This window comes from Lynx canadensis, chromosome B2 (assembly GCF_007474595.2).
Source record: "Lynx canadensis isolate LIC74 chromosome B2, mLynCan4.pri.v2, whole genome shotgun sequence".
Lineage (NCBI taxonomy): Eukaryota > Metazoa > Chordata > Mammalia > Carnivora > Felidae > Lynx > Lynx canadensis.
Genome location: NC_044307.1, coordinates 38,582,699 through 38,597,593, shown reverse-complemented (window position 1 = coordinate 38,597,593; position 14,895 = coordinate 38,582,699). Strand labels below are relative to the sequence as shown.

General features: G+C 47.3%; 1 protein-coding gene across 6 annotated transcripts in view; it reads right to left on the bottom strand.

Annotated features, from left to right (window-relative positions):
* The window catches only part of DAAM2 (dishevelled associated activator of morphogenesis 2), a 119,854-nt gene that overhangs the window by 51,827 nt on the left and 53,132 nt on the right, over window positions 1–14,895 (bottom strand). For all 6 annotated transcript variants that reach the window (XM_030315434.1, XM_030315432.1, XM_030315437.1 and 3 more), the window contains one exon: window positions 2,298–2,523. In XM_030315434.1, the coding sequence (XP_030171294.1) occupies window positions 2,298–2,465 (168 nt within the window). In that variant the 5' untranslated portion in view covers window positions 2,466–2,523. The remainder of the gene's footprint in view (window positions 1–2,297; window positions 2,524–14,895) is intronic.

Sequence of the window (14,895 nt, the reverse complement as noted above, 5' to 3'; positions counted from 1 at the left end):
CACTCAAAACTGGTTCAACGCTAGTTTGCTCAGTTTGTTGCTGATGCTAGCCTCCTTGCAGACAAGACTTGGATGACTCATCCTTGCTTTTGTCAAAGTACTTTGTAAGGAGTCCTGCCCGCTGAAGATGCTCAATAAATACTTGCTGAATAAAAGGGCCAAAGAAATGAACATCTCTCATCCCACCCTTCTTTCAAAATTCATGTGCTCTGTTCAGGAAAATGTCCCTGCTGTGATAATGTAAGAAATATATTTATCTTTGTTCCAGTTCATAGCATAAAGTTCCCAAATCCCCTTGGAATTTTATGAGTGATACAACTGATATGAGCATCTTTTGTTCCTAACACAGAACTCCTAAATCCCTTGGAATTTCCTGGGTGGCAGGGACCTCTGTTTTTCTAGTGGAGCAACTCTTGATGGGACCCTAAAGACCTTCAAGGGGATGGTCACCAGAAAAATCAAGCCTTGATTAGAAACCTATAATTTTCGGCCCCACTTCTCAAACTCTGGAGAGAGAAGGGAGACTGAAGGCAAAGTTAGAAACCTATCAGACCTACATGACGAAACCACCATTAAAGCTTCTAAATGATGAGGCTCAGAGGGCCTCTGGGCTGGTGACCACATTCGCATGCTGGAGGGATAGTGCACTCAAACTCTACAAAGACAGATGCACCTGTGCTCCAGACAGGAGCCTTACCCTCCTTACCCTTCTGGGCCTTACCTGATATACCCCCTCCATCTGGCTATTCATCTGTATTCTTCATAATATCCTTTATAATCAACTGGTAGTAGTAAGTGAAGTGTTTCCCTGCATTTTGTGAGCCCTTCTAGCAAATTATAGAACCTGAGGAGAGCATCATGGGAACTTCCAACTTATAGCCAAGTCCCTCAGAAGTGTGGGTAACATGGGGATCTATTAATTGTAACTGGTGTCTGGGTGGGGGGCTGTCTGGTGGATCTGAGCCCTTCATCTGTGAGGTCTGTGTTAACTCTGGGTAGTTAGCGTCAGCATGGAGTTAAGTTGTAGACACCAGTTGGTGTCCGCAATGAGTTAGGGAATTGCCTGGTGTGGAAAACCCACACATTTGGTGTCAGCAGTATTCTGAGTTAAAAAAACAAAAACAAATGCAAAAACAGATCTTAGTAGTACTAACACTGATCGGATTCCAAATGTCATTCTATTCTAGTAAACGCTTTGTTCTTTCCCATCTATGCTCCATCCTGAGGAAAGCCATACATGAGGACAACAATGAGTTTCCTTGACTCTGATCTGATGAGGAGGGTGGATAACTTTTTCGTGTAACCTGCATATTCTTATCTTATAGTGGTCCAGTTATTTGAAGACCTAGATTGCCTTAATCAGATACACCTATTATCAAATCCAATTATGAAATCCCACTTCAAATAACATAGCATTGTTTCTCTACTGGCTTGACTACTGGCCAACCACAAGAATGAATGACCAAGAGCTAATGGTAGATGAGCATGTGTTTATTGCTCTCTGACAGGGTTCAGGCCTGAGTCTTGGACATGGCTCCTGCATCCCTGATCTTGGCATCTCCTTGGCTTTATCTCACCACTGGACCTCCAAGAAGAGGAATCATGCTTCTTTTCCTGTTCTGTCTCTTTGAGGTCAGAATATAAATTTTCGCAAACCCACTTCGTGAGTGGTTCACCCAAAGGTGTACTGCTGCTCTAGTCTGAATGGGTAGCACAGAGTCAGAAAGAGCTACCACTAGTGTGAAAGACAGAGCCTCCACCTGCCATAGGCCAGACATGGGTTAGAATCACCTAGCCCCGAACCAGGTCTGAACCGGGTGCAAGATAGGCATCACTAACTTCATATTTCTAGTCAACCATCCCCTGCTTTGAGGGGGATCCCCTGCTTTATCCCACTCTGTCCCTTGTTCCTATATCTGAGTTGAAAGGATCTCAGGGAAGTTTCAGAGACCAAGAGAAAGAAAGGTGTCAAGTGTTCTGGTATTCTTTGAAGCTCCTCACTGCCTTATTTCACAAAACCCTGGACCTGCTCCTTTCATGGTAGCCTAACTGCTATACCATGAGGTCTAGAATCCCTTGGAGATACGAGGTAGGTCCATTCTTCCAGGGACATAGTTCACGGTATCCACACTAGGCAGTGACTCGTTTCTCCCTAGCTGAGGTGTCCTGGGGGCCCACCCCAACCCCAAGCAGAGTTTCATAGTTAGAGATCCCAGCACATGGGCCCCCACCCTCTGTCCGCTCCAGAGTGCCCCTCTCCATTGTAAACACCCTCCCTTCCCTGTCCCCTCACTGACCACCAGCTCTGCAAAGCGGACGTTAAGCTCCTCTGGGTTCGGGATAGGACTTGAGAACTCCATGTACTGCAGAGGGTGGTTGTCTCGGAGGTTGATCTCAGGGAGGCCGCTGCCCCCAAAGCAGCACAGGAAGCCCAGGCCATGGCGACTCCTCTTGCGGGGGGCCATGGTCACTACAGGCCAGGGGTATAGTCAGCAGGCAGATGCCCTAGGTCCTCATCGTGATCTGGGTAGGAGAACAGACACCACAAAGTGGTCAGGTAACAGCAGCCAGGTAGGCAGGGACAGTGATCGCTGTGCCACCACAACTTCTTTGCCCAACTGTTAGAAGCCCTCAACCCAATAACCAAGCCTTCCTCCCTTCTCTCAGAGCTTCTTTCTGTTCCCTCCAGCTCCTTCCACTTGGAGGCATTTCCTCCCCATCATGGTCTCCAGTGTTTTCTGCCACAAACACTTTCAGATTCTCCTTCCGTGCCCCCAGAGAACAGAGGAGGGCTGTAGTCACAGAACACGAATTCTGCCCTCTATGTGATTGTGCAGATGGGTATCCTATTCCCTGTCCTTTGGCAGAGCCATTTTTAGCAGAGCTCATTCACTCACTAGATTCATTTTAAGGTGTTCAGATTCCTGGTTTAAAGGTTTCATCCAGTGGGGAGGGAAAGGTTCAAGAAGGCTGGCAAGGGAGAAAGAAAGCTAATTATATGGCATGGCCCCTGGGGAGTAGGGGATAGAAGGCTTAAGAGACTTGTGGGGTTTTCTGCCCAGTCTGTTGTACCCAGTCATGTTTTAATAAATGTGAAATATCAACAGGGCATGGGTTCATCCATCTATCCAGAAGGAGAGGTAACCTGGGGGACTCAGGGAGTAAGGAAACAGGGCTGATCATCAGAATGATGTTCAGCCAATACTGAAGGAAATCTGGCCAGATCTGTTTTCCATACCAACCAAGAATAGAAGACACCACTTTGGCCAGAAACCCAAACTTATAAACAACCAACAGTGGAGCGGTGTTTGTAACAGAAAGGGTTAAGTCTTTACCCTGCCACTGGGAAAGCCTAGTTCATAGGCGCCCCAGCTTGAGGAGAAACACTGGCCCTAGTCATTGATGCCATACAGCTTCCAGATAGATTAAGCCCAACTAGCTGCACGTAGGGTTCCCAAAAGGGTTAAAACCACCCTTGACCACTACTGGTTCCTCAACACGCTTTCAGATAACGTGGATGGGTTCAGGAGAGCTTACCCACCACACTGCTGTCCAGCCATGTTCTCATCCAGTATTTGTATATCTTTTTTTTTTTTTTAATATAAAAAGGTGTCTGCCTTTTTTCCTATTGTTATTACAGGTCTGGGGGCAGGATTTGTTTACAAAATATACATAACACAAAGTTTATCATTTTAAACATTTTTATGTGTACAATTCAGTGGTATTAAATGCATTCATTCACATTGTTGTGCAACCATCTCCACCATCCATCTCCATGCATTTTTCATCTTGCAAAACAGAAAGTTTGTACCCCATGAACTTCTCATTTCCCTCTCCCCCAAGACCCTTGCGACCACCACTTTACTTTCTGTCTCTATGAATGTGACTACTCTAAGTAGCAGTATGAGTAGAACCATAGTAGTAGAATCATGCAGAATTTGTCCTTTTGTGACTGGCTTATTTCACTTAGAATAATGGCTTCAAGGTACATACATGCTATAGCATGTGTCAGAATGTGCTTTCTTTTTAAGGCTGAATATCATTCCTCTGTATGTATAGACCACATTTGATTTATTTACCTGTCAATGGACATGTGGGTTGCTTACCCCTCTGGGTTATTATGAACAATGCCACCGTGAACATGAGTGTACAAATATCTGTTTATGTCCCTGCTTTCAGTGCTTTGGAGTACATACCTACAAGAGGTCAAGATAGTTTTGGGTCTTGACATTAAGCTGTTTCTCCTCAATTTGGTCATCAACAGAATGATCAGAATATCCTCATGGTCTTTACCCATACCACTGCTAAAAATGTTGATCACAACAAATATGTAGACAGACCTACATCAGCTGGGAATGCCAAAGAACTAGTCATCAACACTCTTAGAGGACAGTCCTTGAACCAGCTCGGAATCCATGAACCCATATCTTATCTAGCCCTCTTTTCTATAAAGATACCATACGAGATTTTTCCTAAGGTCTTGTGGAACTCAAGATATGCCAAATCTAAGGCATTCCTTAGAATGAAGTTCGAGAACCTTATCAGAAAAAAGATAAATGTGTTTTTCACTTGTTTGTAGTGAATCCAAGGTAAATTCTGGAGAACATTGCTTTATTTTCTAAACCCTAACAATCTAGCTAGTAACAGCCTAATCTGATCAAGACTCGCCTGTAAATCATGATGTATTTTAATTGTCATTCTAGAACTTTTTACCAGCTGTTTTATCTTTCTTTGTAAACTCTGTGACAGGCTTTTCAACAGACCCAGGAGAGCCTCAAATAACACACTGAGGTTACCTTGTATTACTGGTTATCTTTTCTGTGTTTACATACTGGCTCTCCACAGTTATAGTGAAGACTGCTTAAGGGCAGGAGACACGCTTCCTGCCTTTTGATAACCCCATTTCTATAGCTAATAAAATGCCTTGCACTCGGTGGTGCTCAATAAATATTTCTTGGTCAGTTGGGAAATGGCCTATCCTCATAGAAAAGACAGGACCTCATCAATAGCCAAGAACTATAAATTGAAATCTCTGACTCCTAGCAGTTGATAAGCAATCAGGAACCCTTATAGGGAATAAGGGGACAATCCTGGGGCTAGGGATAGGGGAATAAGCCAGTGGGATAACTCAGCAATAATAGTACATGATGGCAAAGACCCAAAATCAGCTGGCATCTGAGAAAAACAGAAGAGGAAAGGAGGCTTTGGGGTTTTCCGTGGGACTTGGCAGACAGTACTCAAGACTGGGTAAGACCAAGTCCTGATCTCTGACTGTCAGGCTTAGTAAAGCACCAATTCTGCAGGCAGATTGGGGTCAACCACCCGGGGGATCACCTGACCACTGTCAAGCTTGATATAATGCTGCAGAATACAGACCAGGTCCCCTTTGTTTCATCAGCCTCCAATATGCAGCTGCAGGTGGTGGAAAGCTGTTCTTTCAGGGCACAAAGCATGAGAAGGACATTCCCAGAAGCCACAGTGAGGCTGAGGGGATGGCATGATGGGGTTTGAGGGAGGGATAGGGTGATGTTTAGGAAACCTGTGAACTCGCTTCCTGACTTCACCGCCTCAACTGTTTGCTCCTGAGTCTACCTCTTTATCTATCTTTGCTCTTCAGCTCCTGAGCCAGACTTTCACAGAAACAATCAGGAGTAGGGGCAGGATTGGCATACAGTTGGCACACCCTTTATAGTCTCACACCAGCTATCTACAGCCATGACTGCTCTGATTGGTCAGTGTCATGCCATACTTGTCATTATACATATTTTAACAGTTTCCCTGAGTATGGAGAGTGAGGTAGCATGGCCTCAGGAGGAAGATGGGAGATGGAGACAATGACCTTCCAAACAGGAAGTACTGTCCCCACAGAGAAGGGGGTGAGCACCAGGGAGTCCTACATATTTGCCCTTTTAAGGGGCAGCCTGTTTGATACTATGCTGATACTCCTGAGGATGCCCTCCTCCCAATGACCCCCCCTTAGGTCTGGCAGGTCCCCACTTGAACATCCAAGACTAAAACCAGAGGCTCTCAGCTGAAATGCATGTAGCTTTCCAGTACAGATCAGAAAACTGAGGTCAAAAAAGTAAATGTCTTAGGTTGCCTGGGTGGCTCAGTTGGTTAAGCATCTGGCTTTGGCTCAGGTCACGATCTCATGATTCATGAGTTCGAGCCCCACATCGGGCTCTGTGCTGACAGCTCAGAACCTGGAGCCTGCTTTGGATTCCGTGTCTCCCTCTCTCTGCCCCTCCCCTGTTCACACTCTGTCTCTCTTTCTCTCTCTCAAAAGTAAATAAACATTAATTTAAAAAAAGAAAAAAAAGAGGAAATGTCTTATCTGAGGTCACACAGCTAGAGACAGAACTCAGACTGAAACCCAAGATACCAGCGGTCAAGCTGCGGTCTACAGAGCTCATCTTCCCACCTCAGCGGCCCCTTTCCCCATCTTGCCCCAGCTCCCAGATAACTTCTCTCCACCAGAGAAGACCAATGTCTGCAGCTGCATTTAGAAGTAGCTCCAGCCCAGGGGCTCCTGGGTGGCGCAGTCGGTTAAGCGTCCGACTTCAGCCAGGTCACGATCTCGCAGTCCGGGAGTTCGAGCCCCGCGTCAGGCTCTGGGCTGATGGCTCAGAGCCTGGAGCCTGTTTCCGATTCTGTGTCTCCCTCTCTCTCTGCTCCTCCCCCGTTCATGCTCTGTCTCTCTCTGTCCCAAAAATAAAATAAAAAAAAACGTTGAAAAAAAAATTAAAAAAAAAAAAAAAAAAAAAAGAAGTAGCTCCAGCCCCGAAGATGTCTTTGCCAGAAGAGGGTTACAGAAGTCCTGAGGCTTCCATCTGATCCCCCACCTCCCACTGCCCCCATCTTGCCCCCCTCCCCCACTCTAAGGTTTCCTTCACTCCAGCAATCTTCCAAGTGACATGACTGGGATTTGACTCTTGGCTTTGCCTTCCCAGGTGGATGATCCTAAGCATGTTTCATAAGGTCTTACTCTCTCAGAGCTCAGGTTCTGTAACACCAAGATAATCACAGCACCTTCCTCAATGGGTTTTGGTGAAGACACAATGCAGTGATGTAGATACAATGCCTGGACCACACTGGGCACTCTCTAAGAAGGCCAGCACTGCTGCTGTGGCTTCGTTATCATTGTTGCCAGCAAGGCAACACTTGCCCTGCCCAGAGCCTGCAACCACAAGCCCTATTCAGCCACAGCCAGGACCACCAACGCCTGGCATTGTAGGAATCTGCCCAGCCTGATTTAAGAACCCACCCAGCACTGCCTTTGGCCACTAGGAAGTCTGGACCAGAGGAGCTGGGCTTTTCCATACTCTAAAATAGCTCTAGTTGGACAGGAAAACTCTCATCCCTGAGCCTGGGCAGGGAATGGAAAGGTGAGGGGGGCCAGAGTGTTCTTTTCTGCAAGACCACTTCACAAAGAGCAATGGAGGTGCCCATATCAGAGGACAATTGAAGAACAATATGGAAAAAGGAGAAACAAGAACAGAACAGAACCCAATGGACTTGAACTCTGGCAGAGGGATTTAACCTGCCCTACCACTACCCACCTTTCTCTCCATGGAAATTCGTCCAACACCAACACCTCCACACCCTCCACATCCTGTCTCCTTGCCCCCTCCTCTACTCCCTGTGGAGTCAAGGTCTTCCCATGCCTCTGGGTCCCTAAACACGGACCAACTGGCCTAAAAGAGCAAACCATCAGAGCATGATGAACTAGCCCTCCTGTAAGGCACCCCTCATGGGTCTCTTACAGCCCTCTGGCTCCTGGTTCCCATTCTCTGCCTCCTCCTTATTGTCCTATCCTTCCACATAGTGGAGAAAACATAACTAACTCAGGAGACTAATCACAGCTCTGCAGGTATGGGTCAAAAGGCCATGGTATTAGCATCTCTGAGACTTGATTTCCTCTCTGTGCAATGGCAGGATCTGACTGAAAATCCAAGGGCCTGGTCAGCCATACTATTTAGCTCCATCCTGTTCCCAAAGATTTTCCAAGGACTCTCCTCATCTGTGCTCATTTTTCCTCCCACATTTCACCCCAAGCCAAGAAGTACTTCCTATCACTTGAGTGCAGCACTCCCCTTTGGTTTGCAAAGATGGAAACCCTAGTCCTTAGCCCCAAACCATGGCCCTCTATATACACCAGTTTTTATACTAACTAGGACTTCAAAAGCCCTACATCAAACAGTGCTTGTTCCTAAGTCATAAGTAAAGGCAGAATAATATTAATACTTGAGAGACCAAGCTCTAGCCACATTTCATCCCCATAACAACTCTCTGAGATAGGCGGCATCATTTTAAATTTTTTTTTAATGTTTATTTATTTTTGAGACAGAGAGAGACAGAGCATGAACGGGGGAGGGTCAGAGAGAGAGGGAGACACAGAATCTGAAGCAGGCTCCAGGCTCTGAGCTGTCAGCACAGAGCCCGACGCGGGGCTCGAACTCACGGACCATGAGATCATGACCTGAGCCGAAGTCGGACGCTTGACCGACTGAGCCACCCAGGCGCCCCCCAGAGGCAGCATCATTTTAAAGAAGTTACTAAAAAAAACAAACTGTGGTTCAGAAAGGTTAAGTAACTTGCCTATGGACACACAGCTGGTTAGTAGCATAGCTAGGATTCAAACCCATGACTGCGTGACTCAAAAGCTGTAAACCACTGAGCCATACACTGTATGCCCAAGGAACACCCTAAGTTGAGCCCTGCTCAGAGCTTTCTCAAGCATTCTATAGATTCAGACTCCATAATTCATGATCAAGCATTCCCTGGGAGCTGAGCCAAGTGTTTTCATAGCTCTGCAATCTCATGTCAGCCTCACAAGGACTTTGTGAGGTCATTATTATTATCCCCTTTACAGATAATAACATTGAGGTTTATAACAATCTTAACAGCTGTTACATGGTTTGTCAATGATGCCCCTTGCTGCTAAGAGGCAGAGCTGGAACTCACAACTAAATACGGACCCCAAGCTCAGTTCTCTTGTTGCAGAAGCAAAGCTGAGTCATAAACCCCACCTTTAGCCCTTGGGGCCAATGCTGTGGCTTTGGAATGTTCAAACTGCCTTCTCCTATCCCTTTCCCTTCCCTCTCCGCATGGGGGGCACAGGGCAAGGATATGGTATGGCCACTTCCAAAGTGCTTCCTAAGAGCCAGTCACTCTGCTGGCAACTTTCTGCTTTAGCTCATTTATTTGCCCTACCCCTCCAATCACATCACTGTCCCTTCTTACTGATGATCACATTAAGACTCCCAAAATACAGGCAACTTGCCCAAGGGTCACGTCTTGTAGAGGAAGAGGCATGCCTTTGAGGACAGCGATGTCACAGTCAAACAACATGCTTTTAACCACTTTCTAGTCCCTGGAAGCCATGCTGGACACTGGGGGTCACCTTGGTGGTGAGGACACAAGAGCAAATAAGGCATGGTCCCTTCCCTTGAGGAGGTGCCCTTTTGGTGGGGAAGCCAGAAGGGTTAGGGAGACAGGTACTTTGGCAGCTCTAGGAAGGGGGACCTAGCATAGCCTGAGGTGTGAAATGAAAGTCAGAAAAGGCTTCCAGGAGGTGACACTGAGCCAGTATTGAAGGAGGTGAGAGAAGTAAGGAAAGGTACAAGAGGTCAGGAAAGGCTATCCAGGCAAGGGGATCAGCATAAGGAGAAAACCTGGTGTGCATGAGGCCAGAGTCCTGACCAGTGGTATATTAATTAGTGGCTAAATTAACAGGCAAAGGGAATCAACAAGGTATACAACGACCTTGGTCTGATGGTAGAGCTCAGGCATCCTGGGGAGCCGGCCCCTTTGCCCTCCTTTCTCTACCAAGTCCCCTGGGGCCCAGGTCTGGGAATGGGGCCCAGAACTCCCCAGAGATGCTGCATGGAACATAAGGAATGTAAACAATTTCCTGCTCTGCGGCCAGAGATTCCTCCCTATATACTGACCCTTCACGTGTCACTAGGGGTCACCTAGGAAACGGCCCCAGACACAGGGCCATGACCCAGGGCCTCGCTCCCCAAAGAAGAGTCTGTGCTTTTCCATCTCAGGCCCTCTGCCCACCCATCTCCTCAATGCCCACCTCTAGCATGCCTGCTGCCACTTTAAGGCTCTGAAGACCATCCCCTCATACTCTGTGGGCAGCAAACAGGCTTGGAGTCCCTGATAACCCTATCTACACCCGCTTCCAACCTGAAGCCGCCTGAACTACTGACACCGGACTTGACCCTACACACTCAGTTGGGTTTGTTCAGTTACTATCTACTCTAATTCTGGGACTTCACACAAGTTACTTACCCTCTCTGAGCCTCAGCTTCCTCATCCATAAAATGAGGCAACAGTAACAGCAGAGGGCTGTCACAAGGATTAAATTAGTAAAATTTCTAAAATTTTAGAACAGGGTCTAGTAGGGGTGCCTGGGTGGCTCAGTCAGTTAAGTGTCTGACTCTTGATTTTGGCTCAGGTCATGATCTCACAGTAGTGAGATCAAGCCCCACATCAGGCCCAGCGTGGAGCGTGGAACCTGCTTAGGATTCTTCTCTCTCCCTCTCTCTCTGCCCCTTGCCTCTCTTTCTCTCTAAACAAACAAACAAACTTTTAAAAAAAAGAACAGGGTCTAGTAATAATAACCACCATCAATAACTCTACAGATAAGTTGCTGCTATAATTAGGAAGATGGGGGCGCCTGGGTGGCGCAGTCGGTTAAGCGTCCGACTTCAGCCAGGTCACGATCTCGCGGTCCGTGAGTTCGAGCCCCACGTCGGGCTCTGGGCTGATGGCTCAGAGCCTGGAGCCTGTTTCCGATTCTGTGTCTCCCTCTCTCTCTGCCCCTCGCCCGTTCGTGCTCTGTCTCTCTCTGTCCCAAAAATAAATAAACGTTGAAAAAAAAAATTTAAAAAAAAAATTAGGAAGATGGCTGAATACTGATTGCATGAATCAAAAAAGTTCACTCTGTGTAAGAATGAGTCTGACACATTAATACAGGAGTTGGCAAATATTACAGGGGCCAAATTCAGCCCATTTTTTGTAAATAATGGTTTTACTGGAACACAGCTACACCCATTCATTTAAATGTTGTGTACGAAACTGAGACCCTGTGACCCACAAAGCCAAAAATATTTACCACCTGGTCCTTGACAGAAAATTTGATTTCTGTGTTATTAGGCTGAATCGTGTACAAGTGACAGCATTCAATTATGTCATCTACAAAATCATCAATTTCACACGGTTCAAGTTAGTGGATGGTACAGGCTTATCACATGTCCCACTGCCTTGCCCATTAACACAGAGGGCTGCGCTCTAAATCCAGTGATTCTAATCATGACAAAGTTAGAGTCATCATCTATTGAGGACCTACCACGTTCAAGGTTTACCTCAGATTTTCACCACACCCCTGCAAGGTAAATATGACCACCACCACCACCACCTCCCATATAGATGAGGAAATCTGAGGCTTGGAAAGATGAAAAGCACCAAGCCTAGGACTTAACCCAGGTCTCCAGACCCCGCTTCTGGTACAATGTCCCCGCATGGTGCTCCCTGAGAGGCTGCTGGGAGTGAGACCCATCTGATGAGGACAGAAAATGGAGAACATGAAGACCCCTCATCTCCCCACTCCTCTGCTGGTCCATCTCTCAGACAGTGCTCGGGGCTATAGGACTGAAGGGGCCCCAGTCCTGCGACTTTCCTGCCAGCCTCAGGACAGCCCACAGAACAGTCTGACTTATAGTGTGAGCCTCAGGCAAGGCTGGGGAGGGGGCGGGGAGCACTTTCAAAAATAAGCAAGCTCTCTTTCCAGGACTGGGGGAGCTATTTTTAGCAGCCTCCTAAATTACGGTTTCCCCCTCTGCTCTGGGAAAGGCAAAGAAAGCAAAAGTAAATTGTCTTAGCCCCAGGCTGAGGGGTGGGAGATACAGACACAGGGGAAAAGGGGAAGGGGAGAAAGAGGGGTCTTTCTGGGAAAGTGAAACTGAAAATTCCCCAAAGGGACATTTCTCTGACTTGGGGGTGTTGTGGGGCAGTTGCGGAATTTCCAATCAGCTTTTTCTCATTTTGAGAAATGATAAAGAGAACATAGGTTTCTTTGTGTCCCTGGGGGTAGAAACCAAGGAGATAATAGCTCTCCTAACGTCACAGTCAAGCATGCATTCATTTATTGGTCCATCTATGCCCTGAGCAACTGTCACGGATAAAGCAATTTTCTGGGTGTTTAAGATGAACCAAGCATCAAATCCTAGCCTCACAGCACTTACAGTCTTGCTGGGAAGGTACAGGCATAAACAGGCTCGTGCTTAAGCACCCAGGATACACGGGAGGGGAGAAGGTGCCGGCCCTGGGACAGGAGGGAGGGAAAAGTGACTTGCAGCTGGGGTAATCTGCAATATTCACCACAGGAAGTAGCACTGAAGCTGAGTCTTGGAGGGAGGAAAGATGTTGCTTGGCACATGTCACGGGCGTCCAAGAAATCCTTCACAACGAAAGGTGTACCAGAGTGAGGACCTGGTGTCCAGAAACACCCCAAGGTGAGCAAGAGGCGAAGAGAAGTACCTTGGAGAAGCAGACCTTTGAACAACACAGGTGTTAGGGACACAGACCACCCCCCCGCCAGTAGAAAATCCACGTAGAACTTTTGGCTCCCCAGAACCTAATCACTAATAGTGAGAACCACAAGATCACTTTTTCCTGCTGTTCACAATTTACTGAAGAGGCAAACTGTTCATGTGGAGATGATTAGTGTCACAGGGTGTTTGAAGCGGATACAACACTGGAGCTCACCCCAACAGCAACAAGAGATGGCTCGGAAATGATCACAGCAGCACAACACATGCTACAGTGAATGTGAGGCACTTGTGATTTAATATGGCATCTTTATGTTTGTTTACTTCTCTCTCAATTGTGAATGGCACAATGTATGATCTGTGCTGGTGCAAGCTTTGAGAAATTTTAACTTTTTATGATACATTTGCTACATTTCATGGTAGCGTATGATAAAATAGACTAGCGTCTACAAAACTTTTGTGCCTTTGTGACATACCTTTTTAATTTTTTCAATACTTCCATACGTGAACTATGTAGTTCATGTGCGTTTATTTTCAAATTGCTGCAAATCTCCAAAACATGTCCTTGTATACATACATACATATATACATGTATATATACATATGTACACGTACATATATATGTATATATGTATATACACATATGTATATACTTATATATGTGTATATACATATATACACATACATACATAAATGTACATACATATATATATACATAAATGTACATACATATATATGTGTATATATATGTTATTTATTTTTGAGAGAGAGAGACAGAGTGTGAGCGGGGGAGGGGCAGAGAGAGAGGGCAACACAGAATCTGAAGCAGGCTCCAGGCCCTGAGCTGTCAGCACAGAGCCCTACGCAGGGCTCGAACTCACTAACTGCGAGATCATGACCTGAGTGGAAGTCCCTCACTTCACCGACTGAGCCACCCAGGTGCCCCTCCAACATATTTATTGAAAAACATCCACCTATAAACAGACCTGAACTGTTCTGACGCATGTTGTTTCAAGGTTAACTATAATTACCAGGCCGAAATATAGGACTTAAAGAGGTGCAGTGGGAAACAAGATTGGGGCCAGATAAAGGAAGGCTTTGAATGCCAAGTTAAAGAAGAGGAATCTGCTGAAGGATAGGTGGCTGGCTTATAGTGAGGAGAGTCTGAGATGAGATTTGGATCGGAGCTGGGATTTAGACAGGCAATTCTGGTGGCCCTGATGGTGGAAGGAATGACAGGGGACAGGGAAAGAAGAGGGAAGATCTAGGCAGCAGCTCTCCGAGTAAGAGTTAATGAGGCCCTGAACTCCCAAGAACGGAGACGAGGGAGATGGATGCCAGAGATGTCACGGAGGGGTGTGCACGCCAGCACGTGTGTGAGCCGGCAAGGGGGCTTTGGCAACACATGTACTGGGCACAGAAAACAAGGGCTTGGGCAGAGATCGAGTGGGAGTGGCGGGGAGCTCTTTGGGCAACAGCTGTGAAGTAAAAGAGAAGAAGGAATTTCAACACCCAAGTCTCTGCTACCCATTAGAGCCAGAGGTCTGGGGCTCCGCGCCAAAGGGAAACCACCCTACACGTGACATGGGGCGCCTCACCCCCTCCCGCTTCCGGGAAGCCAAGCCCCTCCCCCAGGTCACACAGAACACAGATGACGCTGTCTTTACTGAAAGGGTGCCCGGAAAACGGCCTATGGCTTCTTCCCGTGCGCTCCAGAGCAGCCCAACGTGCTAAGAGCACACACCCTTCTGGGCAGCCCAGGGCTGGGGGGAAGCGCCCTTGCTGACCACTCCTCCTGCTCCTCTTCTCCTGGGTCCCCAGGACAAAAGCATTCTGTCACTCATGAGGGCAGAACCCCAGGTGCCGTAGGGGCCACCAGCCCTGGAGCCCCAGCTGGGCTGGGCACACGGTCACACTCTGGACCCCAGGCAGAGCCTTCCTCAGACGCGGTGCCCTCCTTCCCATCCTGCTAGGCCCTCTCGGACTCCTGCATTCACACCAGGAAAGGCCCTGCCTGTGCCTCAGGGCTTCTTCGCTGGACATAAATCCTGGACCACAGGCACATTCCGTCTCTCCAGGGCAGGTGGCAGGGGGACACCGACTGGGGGAGGGGAGAAGGGGAACTGAGCAGACCCCTCGATGGCAAATGTGGTTGAAACGTAGGCCCAGGTGACCCCTCACCTGCCCCTCACTCTTCACTGTTCCTTCATTCTAACAGATGCTTGTGGCGCACCTAAGTACCACACTAAGGGCTGGAAAAATACCATAGAAAACAAGAGCTCGGTTTGGTGGCGGAAGGGAAAGAATCAAGCCAATAAACATAATGAAGTGTGGA